A 17702-nucleotide genomic window follows, 5' to 3' on the forward strand; every position below is an offset into this window, starting at 1 on the left:
GCATGTGACAATGGAGGAGGCCCAGGGCAGAAAGGCCAGTGTGGGAATGATTAAAATGGTTAGCAAACAGGGGATTCATTAGGCCTTGGTGGACAGAGCGCAAGTGTTCAGCAAAACTATCGCCGAGCCTATGCTTGGTCTCACAAATGTACAGTAGACCACATCGGGAATGCTGGATACAGTAGATGAGGTTAGAGGAACTGCACATGAACCTCGGTCTCACCTGACGGGCTGCTGGTGTCCCTGGATGGAGGCAAGGGAGGAGACAGGTGTTACATGGTCTGCAGTTACAGGGGAAAGTACCTGGGCAAGGGGTGGTTTGGGTGGGAAGCAATGGGTGAACAAAGGAGTTGTGGAGTGAGCAATCTCTGTGGAAGGCGGAAAGGGGTGGAGTTGGGAAGGTGCGACTAGTGGTGGGATCACATTGGAGGTGACGAAAATGTCGGAGTATGATGTTTTGGATGCAGAGGCTTGTGGAGTGAAAGGACAGGACCAGGGAAGTTCTGTCCTTCTTCCATCTAGGGGTGGGGGTGGGTGGAAGGGAGTAAGAGCAGAACTACAGGACACAGAGGAGACAGGGGTGAGGGTGCAAAAGGCAGGGTGGAGGAAGTGTAGTCCAGATAACTGTGGGAGTCAGTAGGTTAATAGATGACAGTCGATAATCTGTCTCCTGTGTGGAGCCAGAGATCAATTAAGGGGAGAGTTGAGGTCAAATGCTATGCGACTATAAATAATTATGGAAAATTCAAAGCACTCAGTCCACATAAATGCTTACATAAGTAAAATAATAGATTCAGCAACTACACAGCCATTACTGCGGTATTGCATCAGAAGCTCCACATAGGGCTGGGAAGAAACATTTTGCAGCTTTGCTGCAAACGTGCACCATAGACATTGATTCCAGCTGAACTATTTTCATACACTTCTTCCCAAATTAGTTATAGACAAGTCTTCTGTCCGATAAGTACCGTACTGTCTCTGAACTCCATATAAATAGATCATTTGTTAAATGTCCTTCAAGGAATTTTATTTTCTTCCATGACAACTTATTTCTTCTTCAAAACTGCCAACGGTCCTCCTCTCTCATACCGAATTTCCAGACTACCCATATCCAGGAATATTAGACCTGGCAAATAGTCATCATGGACATGGTGGGTCAAAGGACAAGTTGCAAATGTGTGTCTCGGTCAGATACAAGCAAAACTGAAAAATCCTGTTCAGCAAATTTTTTTAATTTTTATTACCAACTGCATTAGATCCAAGGACAAGTTTCAGTGGCATGTACATTTGAGTTTTAACAGCTGCTAATTACTTTTATCTTAAATTAAAAAAATAGACCAGCATAAACTCTTAAATTGCAACTTTACAAACTAACAACTCAAATCTACAGCCAGACAATTTGAAAGCTTTTTTTTTAAATTATAAAATTGAGACAAAACGTTTGAATTTTAATTTAATGCAGTGCATAATGTTACAGCACACACAAAGGGACAGGAGGAGGGGGGAGGTTGACAGGTTTAATTTTTTTTTAAAAGACTTCTGTAACCCACATTTCCGCTCCCCCAACACAATATTCCACCAAACTGCACATGCAGTTGTGTCGTTGCCGGCAGAAATTAAGTTAAAGTAAATAACGTGAATAGAGGGCCCGTGGAGGCGTTTGTAAAATAGAACAAAACTTACAAGACATTCTTGCCATAGAGGGAGTACAGAGAAGGTTCACCAGACTGATTCCTGGGATGGCAGGACTTTCATATGAAGAAAGACTGGATAGACTCGGCTTGTACACGCTAGAATTTAGAAGATTGAGGGGGGATCTTATAGAAACTTACAAAATTCTTAAGGGGTTGGACAGGCTAGATGCAGGAAGATTATTCCCGATGTTGGGGAAGTCCAGAACTAGGGGTCACAGTTTAAGGATAAGAGGGAAGTCTTTTAGGACCGAGATGAGAAAATCATTTTTTACACGGAGAGTGGTGAATCTATGGAATTCTCTGCCACAGAAGGTAGTTGATGCCAGTTCATTGGCTATATTTAAGAGGGAGTTAGATGTGGCCCTTGTGGCTAAAGGGATCAGGGGGTATGGAGAGAAGGCAGGGATGGGATACTGAGTTTGATGATCAGCCATGATCATATCGTATGGCGGTGTAGGCTCGAAGGGCCGATGGCCTACTCCTGCACCTATTTTCTATGTTTCTATGTTACCCGTGGAGCCGTTGGGTCCCCGTTGTGAGGCCAGGCAAGTGCACACGGAAAAAAAAATGGAGATCTAAAAATCGGCAAAGGCCCCAACTGCGCAGGCGTGGCTGACGAGTTCCTGTTGTGAAGCCAGAGATCCCCTTTGTAACGCACACGGCAACCCTCCCCCAAATGCGCAGGCACGACTGGCAAGTGGGAGCCAAAAATTGATGTCAATAACTTGTAAAATATGACATCAATCTGAGCGAAACTTGCTACTGCTCTCCGCAGGGCAATGGTAAGGTGGGCCAACAATTGCAACTCCACCGTTTTGGTGGAGTTTCAGGAACAAACAAACATATATATATATATATACTAGACCAAGTGCAGACCCGTTGGGTCTGTTTCCCCAACGGCGTTTGCGGGGGGGGGGGGGGGGGGGGGGCTGAGGCATCACCCTCACATTAACCACCCCCCAAACACACAGGTGGGGGGAGGGGGGGTGAGAAGAGGGGAGGGAGGGGAGAGGAGGAGGAGGAAACGGGACAGATTTGGGAGGGAAAGGAGAGCGGGGTAGGGGGTGAGAGAGGGGGATGGGGAGAGAGACGTGGGGGAGGGGGGGTTGGGGAGGGAGGGGAGGATGGAGGGAGGGGGAGAGGGGTGGGGGGAGAGAGGGGAAGCAGTGGGGAGAGAGGAGGGGGGAGAGAAGAGGAAGAGTGGGGAGGGCGGAGGAGAGGGGTAGGGGGAGTGATGGATGAGGGACAGAGGGGTAGGGGGAAGGGGGCGGGGTGAGAGAGGGAAGGGGGTGGGGTAGAGAGGGAAGGGGGGTGGGGGAGAGAGGGAAGGGGGGTGGGGGCATCACACTCACATTAACCACCCCCCAAATACACAGGTGGGGGGAGGGGGGTGAGAAGAGGGGAGGGAGGTGAGAGGAGGAGGAGGAAACGGGACAGATTTGGGAGAGAAAGGAGAGCGGGGTAGGGGGTGAGAGAGGGGGATGGGGAGAGAGATGTGGGGGAGGGGGGGATGGGGAGGGAGGGGAAGAGGGAGGGAGGGGAAGAGGGGTGGGGGGAGAGAGGGGAAAGAGTGGGGAGGGAGAGTGGAGGGGGTGGGGGGAGGGAAGTGGAAGAGTGGGGAGGGAGGAGGAGAGGGGTAGGGGGAGTGATGGAAGACGGACAGAGGGATAGGGGGAAGGGGGCGGGGGGCGGTGGGAGAGAGGGAAGGGGGTGGGGGAGAGAGGGATGGGAGAGGGAGAGGGGTGAGGAGAGGGAGGGGGGAGGAGAGAAGGGGGAGAGAAGTGGAAGAGTGGGGAGGGAGAGAGGGAGGGGTAGCGGGAGTGGTGGAAGAGGGACGGGGGAGTGGTGGAAGAGGAACAGAGGGGTAAGAGGAAGGGGTGGGGGAGAGAGGGAAAGGGAGGGGAACAGAGAGGGGTGGGGGAGGGAGAGGGGTGGGGTACGGGGAGAGAAGTGGAAGAGTGGGAAGGGAGGGGTAGGGGGAGTGGTGGAAGAGGGACATAGGGGTAGGGGAAGGGGGCGGGGGGAGAGAGGGAAGGGGGTGGGGTAGAGAGGGAAAGGGGGTGGGGGAGAGAGGGATGGGTGGGAGAGGGAGAGGGGTGAGGAGAGGGAAACATAGAAATTAAGTGCAGGAGTAGGCCATTCGGCCCTTTGAGCCTGCACCACCATTCAATATGATCATGGCTGATCATTCAACTCAGTATCCTGTACCTACCTTCTCTCCATACCCCCTGATCCCTTTAGCCACAAGGGCCACATCTAACTCCCTCTTAAGTTCCGATTGGACATGTGTGAACATTGGGCATTGTGACATCACACAATGGAACGTTCACCAGGGGCTGGGGCTCCTGCAAAGGCATATGTAAATAAATCCATTCAGATTGGACATCTGTGAGCATCGGGCATTGTGACATCACACGATGGAACGTTCACCAGGGGCTGGGGCTGCTTCTATGGGTGAGAAGCCAGTTTATTTTTGAAATATGGGGGGGGGGGGGGGGGGGGAAGGATTTGATTAAAAACGTGTACTTAAACACGACGAAATGTAATGAGGAGCGGATACTTAGAAAGAAAAGTGAGATCTCTACCGAAATGGAAAAGATGTCGGCGATTCTGCGTCTGGTTTCGGAGTTGCAGTGAATCAAAGGAAGAAATGCAGCCGGCAGCCGTACATGTAAATGGATCCATTCCGATTGGACATCTGCGAGCATCGGGCATTGTGATTGGACATCTGCGAGCATTGGGCATTGTGACATCACACGATGGAAACTAATCAAAAGGCAGAAAGGCAGCCGGACGGACCGCAGGCGACAGGCACAAACTTTTATATGATAGATAGATAGATAGATAGATATAGATATATACACAAACAAACAAACAAGGATAGATAGATAGATAGATATAGATATATACACAAACAAACAAACACACAAGGATAGATAGATAGATATAGATATATACACAAACAAACAAGGATAGATAGATAGATAGATAGATAGATAGATAGATAGATAGATAGATAGATCTTGCACTACCATCGATTTCCCCAGATTCTATCAATCACCTGAATATTGGGATCAAATTTACAATGTCTAAACCTAGCAATCACACCATTTAAATATGGAAGGAAACCAGAACACCCAAAGGATAAACACAGGGCAAACATACAAACTCCACAGAGAAATCTCCAGAAGTCAGAATTGAACCCAGGTCTCTGTCACCGAGCTAGGCCATTGTAGTATCGTTATCTGGTTCCTTGCAACACCACTGCTGTCTGCTAGGCCAGGTCCCAGACCTGAAGCTTTCTTCAGTCTGAAGAAGGGTCTCGACCCGAAACGTTACCTATTCCATTTCTCCAGAGATGCTGTTTGACCTGCTGAGTTATTGCAGCTTTTTGTGTCTATCCCCAAACCCTTAAACTCCCTAAATTCACTCCTGCATGACACGTAACTCTGTCAAATCTAGGATTGCAGGAAGGGACCCAAGCTGCTGCTGCTCAGTGAAATTAGCAGCACCTGACGGATATACAGATAAGGAGAGACACACTGTTCATTCCTCATTCTTACACCTATGTCCTCACTGGTTTCATCTGAAACCTGCATTAGACCCACTTTCCTAATTCATTTTGCTTTTCATTACTTAATCCAAAAACAAACTATCCTTACAATATTGCAGCACATGTAACTAAGCTATAAGATCGCAGTTCATATGGTGGGTTGCCATGGCACTTTACAATAAATAAAGGTAACTTGGTCTGTGTATATGGTTGTACGAGCTGAGATTACTTTGAGTTGGACAAGCTGAAAACAGTTGCAGAAGAGCAGGTCTTTTAACAGAGACTAGCCAATTACTGAGGCCCGAAGATGGACACAAAACGCTGGAGTAACTCAGCGGGACAGGCAGCATTTCTGGATAGGAATGGATGATGTGGTCTGAAGAAGGGTCCTGAACCGAAACGTCCCCCATTCCTATCCAGAGATGCTGACTATCCCGCTGAATTACCCCAGCATTTTGTGTCTATCTTTGCTGTAAACCAGCATCTACAGTTCCTTCCCACAATTACTGAGGCCCCACTGTTAATGTGTTGAGGTGAGTTTCAGTTGGACAAATTTAAAGCAGTCAGCATCATTTAAAATAAATAATAATAAAAAAATTAAAAATACTTTATTGATCCCCTCAGGGAAATTCAGATGTCCAGAAGCCCCCAACCAACAAACCCACAGATTCAAAACGAACGCAGACAGAAAACACATAGAATACAATGTGGACACTACCCGAGAGCAATAAATACTTAAAAAGACCAATAATTAACAATTAAAATTTAAAAATTGCAAAATGCATCCCCCTACAGCCTAAAATCTAATGGCTGCAGGGGTGAAGGATTTAGTGACTGCTCCTTAGAGGATGTACAAAACAAAGTTAGATACAAGCAGAGCGACCGTGTGGAGAGTAAACTGGAGGCTTTGGCTGGAGAGGGTTTGGTGTGGAGGGTGACAGTGAGACAAGGTGCAGTCTGTGTTCATCTTAGCTAAACTTTCAGTGGTTTAGTGCAGTAAAGATAGCAGTTAGGAGTTGCTCATCTTGAAACATGTGGGAAGTCAGAGGCATCAGTCCTGGCTTTGAGACACAGTAGGGAAGAGTAAAGTCTGGCAGAGCGATTCATCAACAACTTCTCCGAGACCACCCATATTGAGGCAACAACGAAGAAAGCACACCTATACCTCTACTTCCTTAGAAGGCTGAGGAAGTTTGGCGTGTCCCCTACAACTTTCACCAACTTCTGCAGATGCACCATAGAAAATATTTTATCAGGATGCATCACAGCTTGGTTTGGGAAGATCTCCATCCAAGACCGTAAGAAATTGCAGTGAATTGTGGGCGCAGCCCAGACAATCACACAAACCAACCTCCCTTCTATTGACTCCATTTATACCTCACGCTGCCCCGGCAAGGCCAGCAGCATAATCACGGACGAGTCGCACCCTGGCCACTCCCTCTTCTCCCCTCTCCCATCAGGCAAAAGATATAGAAGTGTGAAAACGCATACCTCCAGATTCAGGGACAGTTTCTTCCCAACAGTTATCAGGCAACTGAACCATCCTACCACAACCAGAGAGCAGCTCTGAACTATTATCTACCTCATTGGTGACCCAAGGACTATCCTTGATCAGACTTTACTGGCTTTACCTTGCACTAAACGCTATTCCCTTATCATGTGTCTATACACTTTAATTGGCTTGATTGTAATCATGTATTGTCTTTCCGCTGATTGGATAACACACAAAAGCTTTTCACTGTACCCCTTGACACGCGACAATAAACTAAACTGTAAATTGTAGTCATAGGAAACTTGTTAGTTAGGGGTACAGACAAAAGACTTTGAAGCAGCATACAAGAGTGCAGGAGGCTGAGGGATGATCTTATAGAGGTGTATAAGATCATGTGGCGAATAAATAGGGTGAATACACAATTTTTTACCCAGGGTAGTGGGAATATGGAATGGCTGCCAGAGGAAGTAGTTCTATTTGGTACCATAACAACATTTGAAGGACATTAGGACAGGTACATGGATCGGAAAGGTTTAGAGGGATATGGGCCAAACATGGACAGGTGGAACTAGCGTAAATTGGGCAAGTTGGACCAAAGGGCATGTTTTTGTCCATTGTGGGATCTTCTATATCGGGTCCTTTGCAGCCTAATGTGTATTAAATTATTTCCAGGCAGTAAATTCAATGATGTGCAAACAAATGTGCGGCATAGCAGTGCAGCAGGAGAGCTGTTGCCTCACATTGCCAGAGACCTGGATTTGATCCTGATTATTGGTGCTGTCTGTGCATTTTTTGTACGTTCTGCCAGTGTGCACCAGATTCCTCCCACATTACAAAAACATGCAGGTTTGTAGGTTAATTGGCTTTAGTGAAATTGTAAACTGTCTCTAGTGTGTAGGATAGTGCTGTCATATGGGGTGATCGCTGGTGGGCATGGACTCAGTGGGCTGAAGGGCCTGACTCCACGCTGTATCTCTAAAGTCAAAAGTAAAGTCGTGTAGGGATCAGAGAAAAAGCTTTTTCCACACTTCACTGTAAAAAACAAAATTGCCCCTAGGGTGTAGGAGACGAAAGTGGGATAAAATAGAACCAATGTAATGGTTGGCGTGGACTCAGTGGGTGGAATGGCCCTTTTCCACGCTGTATCTCTAAAACTAAAAAGAACATGCCAAAAATTGAATTTGTTACAAATCCTCACTAATCTAAGGCTAGGAGGATCTAAATTCCACAAAGATTGAAAAGTTTTCTGTTCATTCTGATAGAGATCTTGTTAGAGACAAGATGAAGAATGGCTACAAACTTCTGGAAGACATCCGAATTGAGAAGGATTTTCCATAATCCATCTGAATTAACCGAGTTGAACATTTTTGCAAGGTAAACTAAAGGATCTCACAAGTAGTTGCTGCTGCTTCCAACACCTACCTGGGATTCGTCATGCAATTAAAGTCATCTCCATGGCATCTCTTTTAGAACCCAGTACTTCATGGATAGAGGAGATACAAGGATCTGCAAATGCAGGTTTATACAAAAACAGTATAGAGGAGGTACAAATTGTGAAGCCTGGATGTGGAAGGGGAAAATGGGAGAAATAGTTGTGAATGTAGGTGGGGCACCTGGAAGAGAAGGGGAAGAAAGAAAGGTCAATATGGGAAGGGGACATAAAATGGTGAGCAACTGGGAGATCCAGTAGGCTTTGGCTGACCAAGCGTAGATGTTTGGCAAAACGATCGCCTAGTCCAGTCTTGGTCTCGCTGATGTGCAGGAGGCCACATCGGGAACACCAAATGCAGTAGATGAGGTTGGAGATGGTGCACATGAACTAATTTCTCACCTAGAAGGATCCCAGAAGTCTCCACCTAGATTTTCACCCATTTCTAGCTTCACCGGCTTCTCCAGCCACCCCGCCCCCGCTACCCCACCCCACCCCCCCCCCCCCCCCCCCCCCCCCCCCCCCCCCCCCCCCCCCCCCCCCCCCCCCCCCCCCCCCCCCCCCCGGTTTTCATCTCTGGCCTTTATCCAACCATTTGCCAATCAAAATCCCCCATCACCCATTGAGTTACTCCAGCACTTTGTGACTTAATAGATGGAATGCACCTTGTAATTCTAAGAGCTCACTGGCTTTTGAGAATCAGCCATAAAGAAAGATGCAGGTTGAACACCGATTTTCTAGCACCCTCTGTTCCAGAGGCTTCCTGGATTATCTGTATTTCTGGACCAGTAGAGGGTTTACTGTTTTGTCTTTGAGAAAAAGTTAGGAGAGAAGAGTGAGGGCATAGTTGATTCTTTCACGACGGAGGGATATGATCGGAAAGAGCGCTCACCGCTCGCAATGTCATTTGTGGCTGCTCAGGGAATTTCAACAGAGCTCTCGTAATTATGGCTGGTTTCTAGGGTTGGGCGGATCATCAGTTGCCGGAAAATCGGTGTTCAACTGTAATAGGATAAGCCCTCTGTAATTAGTCCAACTGGATACCTCTTTTCTGCTAGATGATCATAATTATGACCAAAGATTCCCTCAGATGCTCGCCTCTCAAATAAAGGAAACCAAATCAAAAACCACAACAGAATTATTACTGCCCCCATTTTGGCAATTAAACGGAGTTTGACTGCTTCAGACACATTGTACATTTTCCAAGTATCAAATGCCATTTTCAATATCATATAATCTGGTAGAAGTACATGGAGCACCATGATATGGGAGTTGTGGTCACTTGAATAGAAGAACAAGGTCTCAAATGAGATTTTCACTTTCTTGACTGGTCTCTCTCCTTACCAGGTTTTCTTCCATTCCTGGTTCTTAGTAGGATGGGTCCTTGACCAACTAACTAATCCACACATGTTGTAATTATTTCTTAGTTATGGACATTATGTGCTCTTTCCATGAGCCATATGTTTTCTACGTCACAAGTTACGTCACTAATTTTCCTCGAAAAGCGAGGGGGGAAAAAAATCAGCACTTGGTATTACCTAGCTTATTCATACACTTGCTTGTCCAAGGAGACAATCACTTCCAAACTGTGAAACTTGCTTGTATTATAAAGTCCCTCCTTTTCTATTAATCCATATATTGTGTGATCACTGGGCCAGTTATCATACACATTGCCTCGGCTGAATCATCACTTCAACCAATCAAATTTTCATCCGGAATGATTTTTTGGTGTTAGGAAGCTACAAGCTGGTGAGTGGTGGGAAAGTTAAGAGGGGATTCTGAGCGCAAGGAAATAGCTGCTTTTGTAAAGAGAAAGGACTGTTTAGGGATAGTTAGCATGAATTTTGTACATGGGAAATTAAGAATCATGAATTTTAATTTTTTCAAGAAGTGACCAGAAAGATTAACGAAGGCTAGGTCGTAGACATTTCAACATTAACTTTAATAAAGCCTTTGACAAGGTCTGAGGGTCAAGACAGGATGAATGGTCCCAATCTTTTTCCTGGTACAGGCGAGCAGAAAACTAGAGAGCATACGTTTACAATGGTGAGGAAAGATACAAGGACACCCAAGGAGCAAGTTTTTCTTCACAAGAGATTGGCAGGTATAGGGAACCACCTGTCAATGGAAGTGCAAAGGCAGATATAATTACAACATTCAAACGATATATGGACAACAAATAGGAAAGATGCTGACCAGTGAATTTCATTGGCTCATTGGGAAAGAAACGTAAACAGTAGTTTTCAGAACCAAGGATAACCGACCGCCGAGCTTCACAGCCGTGTATCTCGGGCTTCTTAAAAGTTGTCTCCACTTCTTCTCCTCACCGTGGCTCCCCCCTCTCCTTTTAAAGGACTTAAGTGACCCTTCCCCTACACTGTGCTTTCACCGTCTTATTTACAGCGCCAACCTTCTTGTTCATCGAGGGGTGTGTCTGTATCACATTGGCTTTGCACCATGTGAATTTCACTCAGACAGCGCTCCCCCACTTGCCCTGTCCCCCGCCTGCATAACTGGCTGGTGAAGGAAGCGATGTGTATGTGTGTTCCACTCTGACAGTCGCCGTTCCAGTCACTGGTTTTTCAGCGACCTGCTACGACTTGACAGTCGCTGGCAGTCGACCTGAAAAATCAGCTAAGTGGGACAGGCCCATTAGGCGACTGCCAGGGACTAGTTTTAATGGAATTCACCTTTGACACCTGGCGACAACCTATGACAGCAAAAATTGTCGCCACTGTCGCTGAACAATTTTCAACATGTTGAAAATTTTACGGCAGTCGCCCGTAGGCGCCCAAAAAAATAACTTAAGTGGGACAGGCCCATTAAGATTTATCTTATTTCACTACGGATTGCATTCTCTATTTTGATCTGCAACACTGAATCTGGGGAAATAGTTTCATACATACATACACAGAATAGTATTAAGAACAAACTTACATTTTCATAAGTCATAGGAGCAGAATTAGGCCATTCGGCCCATCAAGTCTATTCAGTCATGGTTGCTCTATCCTTCCCTCTCACCCGCCTGCCTTCTCCACATAACCATTGACATCTTTACCAATCAAGAATCTGTCAATCTCACCTTTAAAAATACCCAATGACGGCCTCCATAGCACTCTGTGGCGATGAATTTCATTGGCTCACCATCAAAGAATAGGATCTTTGCTCACCACCCTCTGATTAAAGAAATTCCGCTTTATCTCCTTTCTAAAAAGCACGTCCTATTGGCTCTGCTCTCTGGCCCGGGACTCTCCCACGAGTGGAAACGTTTTAAAGTAACAGTGAGCATGATTTTGTGTTTTCCAGTGACGACTCGACAGGTTTCGCAGCATGAGAGAACCGATTCTAGGTCGGCTCCATGACCAGGCACGGATCACAAGATACTCCAACAGCGGAGCCACAAACATGTGTCGTTTCCTCTATTGCCGAAACAACGTTTTAAATACTAGTGAAGACGATAAAATACGGGGATATTGAACCTTGAAAACCCCGTTACACAAAAGGTGGTATTTTCAAACAGCAAACAAAATTTACGATACCATTCGTCCTATCTAACCGTAAAGTTGACTTGACTTGATCTGTACAAGTAGAAAAAGAGTGAACCAACTTAAAAGATCATGCATATAATTTTAGCAATGCATCAACAACTGGTAAACCAGTCACCGTCCCTAATAGATACTGCTGAGATTCAACATTCCTGCCGGTTTTCGGGGCCTCATTCGTGCATCCTCCGAAAATCTGTTTGTCATTCTCACACACTGTAGAAATGTTCAGCTGCAGGGAACTATTCCCACGCCAGTAACTCCCAAAAGAAGTTACACTGTTTCGCAGTAACTGAACTCGTTGCCAGAATCTGGCAGATCGTCCTGCGGGGCTAAGATGATCAGATTTGGGGGAGTGGCGTCCAACTCCAGACGATGCAGCTCTGGGAGGGCTGAACCTCTCTCCTTACCTTGAAGTTGCTGGAGTTGATCCATCCCGTTAGCTCATCCACGATGCCGTCCACTTGGCTTTTGTGATCGTGAACCACCTCGCTGGACCTTCTGGGGTCACTCAGGTAATCGACCAGCTCCTGGCCGACCTGCAGCCGCCCGCTGACATCCCTCTGCGCCACCTGCTGCAAGAAGTGCTCCAGGCCGCAGTCGGGCTCCATGCCGGGCCGGGTTACACCAGCTTCAGGCCAGGGGACACTCTCTCCAGCAGCGTCCTGTTGACTGTTGGCCCGGCCTGGGCTTCTCCTCCTTCTCCTCCGGGCCTCGCCCCTTCCTCCCCTTCCCTTCCCTTCCCTTCCCTTCCCTTCAATCCTGCCCCTCCTCCTTCTGCAAAAGGGCTCCTTCGATTTGTTTTATTTTTTATCTTAAATCTCGCTCTGCCTTTCAAACTCTGGAATCCTCCCTTAAAGCGAGTTATAAATAAACCCCTCTGCCGGCCCCATCTCCGCTCCGGTGAACGACGTCCCCCGGCGTGCGCGGGCGGGCGGGCGCGAGCACGCAATTACACGCACACGCGGGCGGGCGCGAGCACGCAACTACACGCACACGCGGGCGTGCGCGCTCGCGCTGTCAGTGGTCGCATTGACGCCGCGCGAGCGCGCGTCCGAAATAAAGGGGGAGGAGGGGGGGGGACTCGCGAACGCGCAGAACCTGTGCAAGGGCATCGCTAGGTAGACACAAATGCTGGAGAAACTCCTCGGGTGCAGCAGCATCATCTATGGAGCGAAGGAAATGGGCAACGTTTCGGGTCCAAACCCAAACCCTAAAGCGCCGAAGAATAACAATAATAATGCTTTTCGTCGATAGTTTATTCAGTGGCATTATATTATGTTGGTAGCTAGTTATATTCATTTGCAATATACTTCAGGAAGTAGAAGTAAAATACTGCGGGTGTCAGCTGCACACAGTTTAGTCCAAAGATCCTACAGCAAGCTTGGATCCGAATGAAATCTTGCGCACCCGCCCATGTCAGGCTTTGTTGCCATGGAAACCGTACACAGAAAGTAAATTCGGGATAGTTTTATTTGCTAAAGCAATTACTGCATTTCAACATTTTGAAGGGATTGCTCACTGGCCGCTCTTCCAGCCCAGCCCAGCCCGACACTCTTCTATGCAACGTTTTTCCACGTTACCACATGGGATGAAATACCTGTTCTTTCACCTCTTCTCGGAATTCAGAGACGCCTCGCAGGTGAGGTAGCAATTCATCCGGATTTCTGCCAAGCTGGTGTACTGCCTTCGGTGTAGGAAGAAACTGCAGATGCTGGTTTAAAACCGAAGATATAGCAATGTTACAAAATTTTGAGATTTTAAAAATCAAGTCTGCAATTTATCCCATCAGATAAAGCATAAAAAGAAGTTTAATTTGACAACTAATTCACTTTCATATCTTCAGTATTAAAAAAGTTTTGGCCATTTTCATACTGAAATTAGCAACTTCCCTATTGCTTTTCCATTGACTTAACTCAAAAGCTGTGATCAGGAACAGTCAAAAGCCCATAACTTTCTTAAAAATTAAGAGAACTGAATGACATTTTCAGTTATTATGGATTGAAGCATTCTGAAACAAATATGAAACAATCTTACTTGGATGACCTGAAATTAAAGCATATGATTAGTTAGTTACCCAATTGTAGCTAATTACAAAATTCAATTACTAGATCTAAACATCTATCCATTTCTTAAGAAAAAATTTACATTTTTAAATAGCCTAAGTGTTCAAATACCATTCACACAATAATTCACAATATAACATGATTTTTAAATCTCATGGTCATGAATTTATAGGCCAAATGGAAGGAATTTAGTGTTTAATTCCCGTAAATTAATGGCCATTTTAATCATCTTGCGAGTGGGTTTTTGTGGAACGCGCTGGTTTGGAACGTTGCATTTGCAATGAATTTAAACCTCATATCGGCAGAAAAAATACTGCTGATTCGTATATTTACATAATGACATTTTCGCAACGTGAAATTTTGATTAAAGGCATCCTTAGAAGCAAGTTTATATATAAAATAAACGGCTTTCCTTTGCCTGTCCCATACATGAAATCCGTCCCCGTTGTCAGCGTTGATGGCTTTAGAAGATTATTTTTAATTTACTCCTGTTCGTAAAATATTCAGTGCAGTTTAAAAGAAACTTAATAAAACGGCAGTCGAAGCGATTATTCTATAGCAGCTAAACAGCCTGACAGAAATCGATTTGATTAGGCTGGAGAAACAAGGCATTTTAAACCCGCCCCCCTCTCAAAGGCGCCAAAGTCGCGCACACGGGTAACGACAGATCTGCAGCGCCGCTGAAGGTAAGTTTTGTAACATACCTAGAAGATAGACAAAAAAAGTTGGAGTAACTCTGTGGGTCAGACAGCAGACCTGGAGAGAAGGAATAGGTAGCATTTACATAGATACATAGACAATAGGTGCTGGAGTAGGCCATTCGGCCCTTCGAGCCAGCACTGCCATTTATTGTGATCATGGCTGATCATCTACAATCAGTGTCCTTATACTCCCAATTTGTCACGCCACCCCCCCTCCCCCCCGCTATTTAATTTAAACCCACACGTGTAGCACCAGCAAACCTGCCTGCCAGAATGTTGGTCCCCCTCCAGTTAAAGTGTAACCCGTCCCTTTTGTACAGGTCACCCCTACCTCTGAAGAGATCCAGTGGTCTATAAATCTAAATCCCTGCACCAGCCCTTAGCAACACATTCAGATCCCCTATCTCCCTGTTCTTGCCCTCAACAGCACGAGGTACTGGAAGCAATCCAGAGATAACCACCCTAGAAGTCCTGCTTTTCAGCCTTCTTCCGAACTCTCTAAACTCACATTGAAGAACCTCCTTCCATTTCTTCCCGATGTCATTTGTGCCTACATGCACAACCACTTCCGGCTGCTCACCTTCCCTTTCGAGGATGTTCTGAAGTCAGTCCGGGACAACTTGGACCCTGGCATCAGGGAGGCAACAGACCATCCTCGAGTCTCGCCTGCTGCCACAGAATTTCCTGGGGGTGATAATGGAGACACCCACCACTGTGGCTCTGCCCGACATCGGTATCGCCGGTCGACTCTCATCGCTAGGATTGGAGCCACCGACCTGTCCGCTGCTCGGACTGGAAGCGTCGTCTGCCCGGACAGCATCCGCTGCTCTAGATGTCAGCTGATTTACATCGGGGAGACTAAGCGGAGGTTGGGCGATCGTTTCGCCGAACACCTCCGCTCAGTCCGCAATAACCTACCTGAACTCCCGGTGGCTCAGCACTTCAACTCCCCCTCCCATTCCCAATCTGACCTCTCTGTCCTGGGTCTCCTCCATTGCCAGAGTGAGCAACAGCGGAAATTGGAGGAACAGCACCTCATATTCCGCCTGGGGACCTTGCGTCCGGATGGCATTAACATTGAATTCTCCCAATTTTGCTAGTCCTTGCTGTCTCCTCCCCTTCCTTAACCCTCTAGCTGTCTCCTCCCACCCTCCCATCCGCCCGCCCTCGGGCTCCTCCTTCCTCCCCTTTTCCTTCCTTCTCCCCCCCACCCCCCATCAGTCTGAAGAAGGGTTTCGGCCCGAAACGTCGCCTATTTCCTTCGCTCCATAGATGCTGCTGCACCCGCTGAGTTTCTCCAGCAATTTTGTGTACCTCCCATGAGGGCGTACCTGTTTGTGAGAGAAACTTCCACCGAAGACTCCTGAACCCGCTTCATCCTCTTTCTTTCCGTCCTGACCCGTCGCACCTTCTGCACACAAACTGACTGGAGGTCCTGTCCAGGAAGCTTTTGTCGTCCCTATCGTCATCGTCTATGTATCTATGTATTCCTTTTCTCCAGAGATGCTGTCTGACCTGCTGAGTTACTCCAACTTTTTGTGTCTATCTTTGGTACTGCCTTCGGTGTTCTTAAATATGGCCTTCAAGAGAAACAAATGCAAATTGATGCTTGGTGGAAAACCTATACTTAGTCTGTGGAGGTGTCCCTGAAACTTGTTCTTAACAAACTTATTACCAAGCTCAGGGAACTGGGTCTCTGTACATCCCATGGCAAATGTATTCTTGACTTCCTCATCAACAGAACACAATTGGTATTGTGAGAAACAAAATCAATCACAAACTCTTCAGAGACAAGGTCAAGGAACAAGTTTTCCTTTATTACATTTCTGCGCAGAAAAGGGTGTCTCTCCTCTATCATCCTCTAGAGACACACAAAAATGGAGATTGTATCTATCTTTTATACCTTTCTTCACTATGGTCACTACCTCATGTCTCCCCATCAAGCTTCGTCCAATCATAACATAAAGCCCACATTCCCACGAGAATGTCCAGGAACGTCTCGGAACATCTCCTGACGTCAAAGGCTTCTGCTGGAGTTTTTATCTTTGTTACTTTCTTTATCTAGAATTACCCTCTGTCCTGTATATTGTTACTTTATTCTACCAGCAGTCTGGCTTCTGCTGACAGCTCATTTCTTTCTAAGTTATATTTTTCAGAGTTCTAGTATAAATCAACCATCCCTATTAACCCTTTTCTCACAGTATGAATTGGCAACAACCAATAACCCAATATTCCTCAATAACCATCAGCACAGGGACACAGAGGCCACACGCTCAGCCCCCTGCTCTATACCAATGACCGAGTAGCCTGTCACAATTCCAACTCATCTTTAAATTTGCTGCAATACCACTGTTGTTGGATGAATTACAGATAATGATGTGAAAGTATAGGAGGAAGATCGATTGTCAGATTGGATGGTGCCAAAACATCAGCCTTGCACTCAATGACATTGAAACAAAGGAACTGATTGTCAATTTTATAAAAGGAAGGCTCAGGAACCACAAACCTGTCTTCTTCGACGGGTCGGTGGTGGAGAGAGCCAACAACATCAAATTCCTGGGCATGCACATCTCTGGAGTTCTGTCATGGACCCAAACGCTACTTCCTTAGAAGATTGAGAAGATTTGGTATGTCGACAAATACACTCGAACATCTACAGATGTACAATATAGAGCACATTGACAGGTTGCATCACGTTCAACAGCTCGAACGTTCAGGAACAAAGGAGATTACAAAAGTAGAACACTGCTGCCCAGACCATCATGGACGCTGACCTCCCCACCATCAAAAAGGAGCAGTAGGAGGTGATGTCTCAAAAAGGCAGCCAGCATCACCAAATATCCACTCCACCTTGGCCATCCTCTAATTTCACTCCTACTATTGGAAAGAAAGTGTAGGAGTCTCAAAAATGTAACGTCCGTGTTCAGGCTATTAAATGCTCCAACTAAATGCCACGTACTCCAACTTCTTCCCAGGCTATTAAATGCCACGTATTCCAATCAAACTCCAAACTATGAACTGCCTTGGTTGCAATACGGACATAGGGCTTTATGTTTTGCACTAAATGGTTTCTTTTTAATATATTGAACTTTTTTGTTAATTATATTTATTGAGTACTGTGTTTACAAACCTGTGTGCTGCTGCTAGTAAGTATTTCATTTTTCCGTTTCAGTATATATGATAATAAAACACTTTTGAATCTGGAGTCGCCTGTCACTTTAATGC

The 17702-nt window shown here is 46.2% G+C and overlaps 1 protein-coding gene across 24 annotated transcripts in view; it reads right to left on the reverse strand.

The window, feature by feature from the left end:
- clasp2 (cytoplasmic linker associated protein 2) overlaps window positions 1-12635 on the reverse strand; it is a 348555-nt gene extending 335920 nt beyond the window's left edge. For 23 of the 24 annotated variants that reach the window (XM_033020019.1, XM_033020014.1, XM_033020023.1 and 20 more), the window contains exon 1: window positions 12121-12437. In XM_033020019.1, the coding sequence (XP_032875910.1) occupies window positions 12121-12321 (201 nt within the window). In that variant the 5' untranslated portion in view covers window positions 12322-12437. Of the gene's footprint in view, window positions 1-12120 lie in introns of all 24 variants that reach the window. The other variant, XM_033020017.1, reaches the window with a different exon arrangement.
- Between the last annotated feature and the right edge of the window lie 5067 nt (window positions 12636-17702).

This window comes from Amblyraja radiata, chromosome 4 (genome assembly GCF_010909765.2).
Source record: "Amblyraja radiata isolate CabotCenter1 chromosome 4, sAmbRad1.1.pri, whole genome shotgun sequence".
Classification (NCBI taxonomy): domain Eukaryota; kingdom Metazoa; phylum Chordata; class Chondrichthyes; order Rajiformes; family Rajidae; genus Amblyraja; species Amblyraja radiata.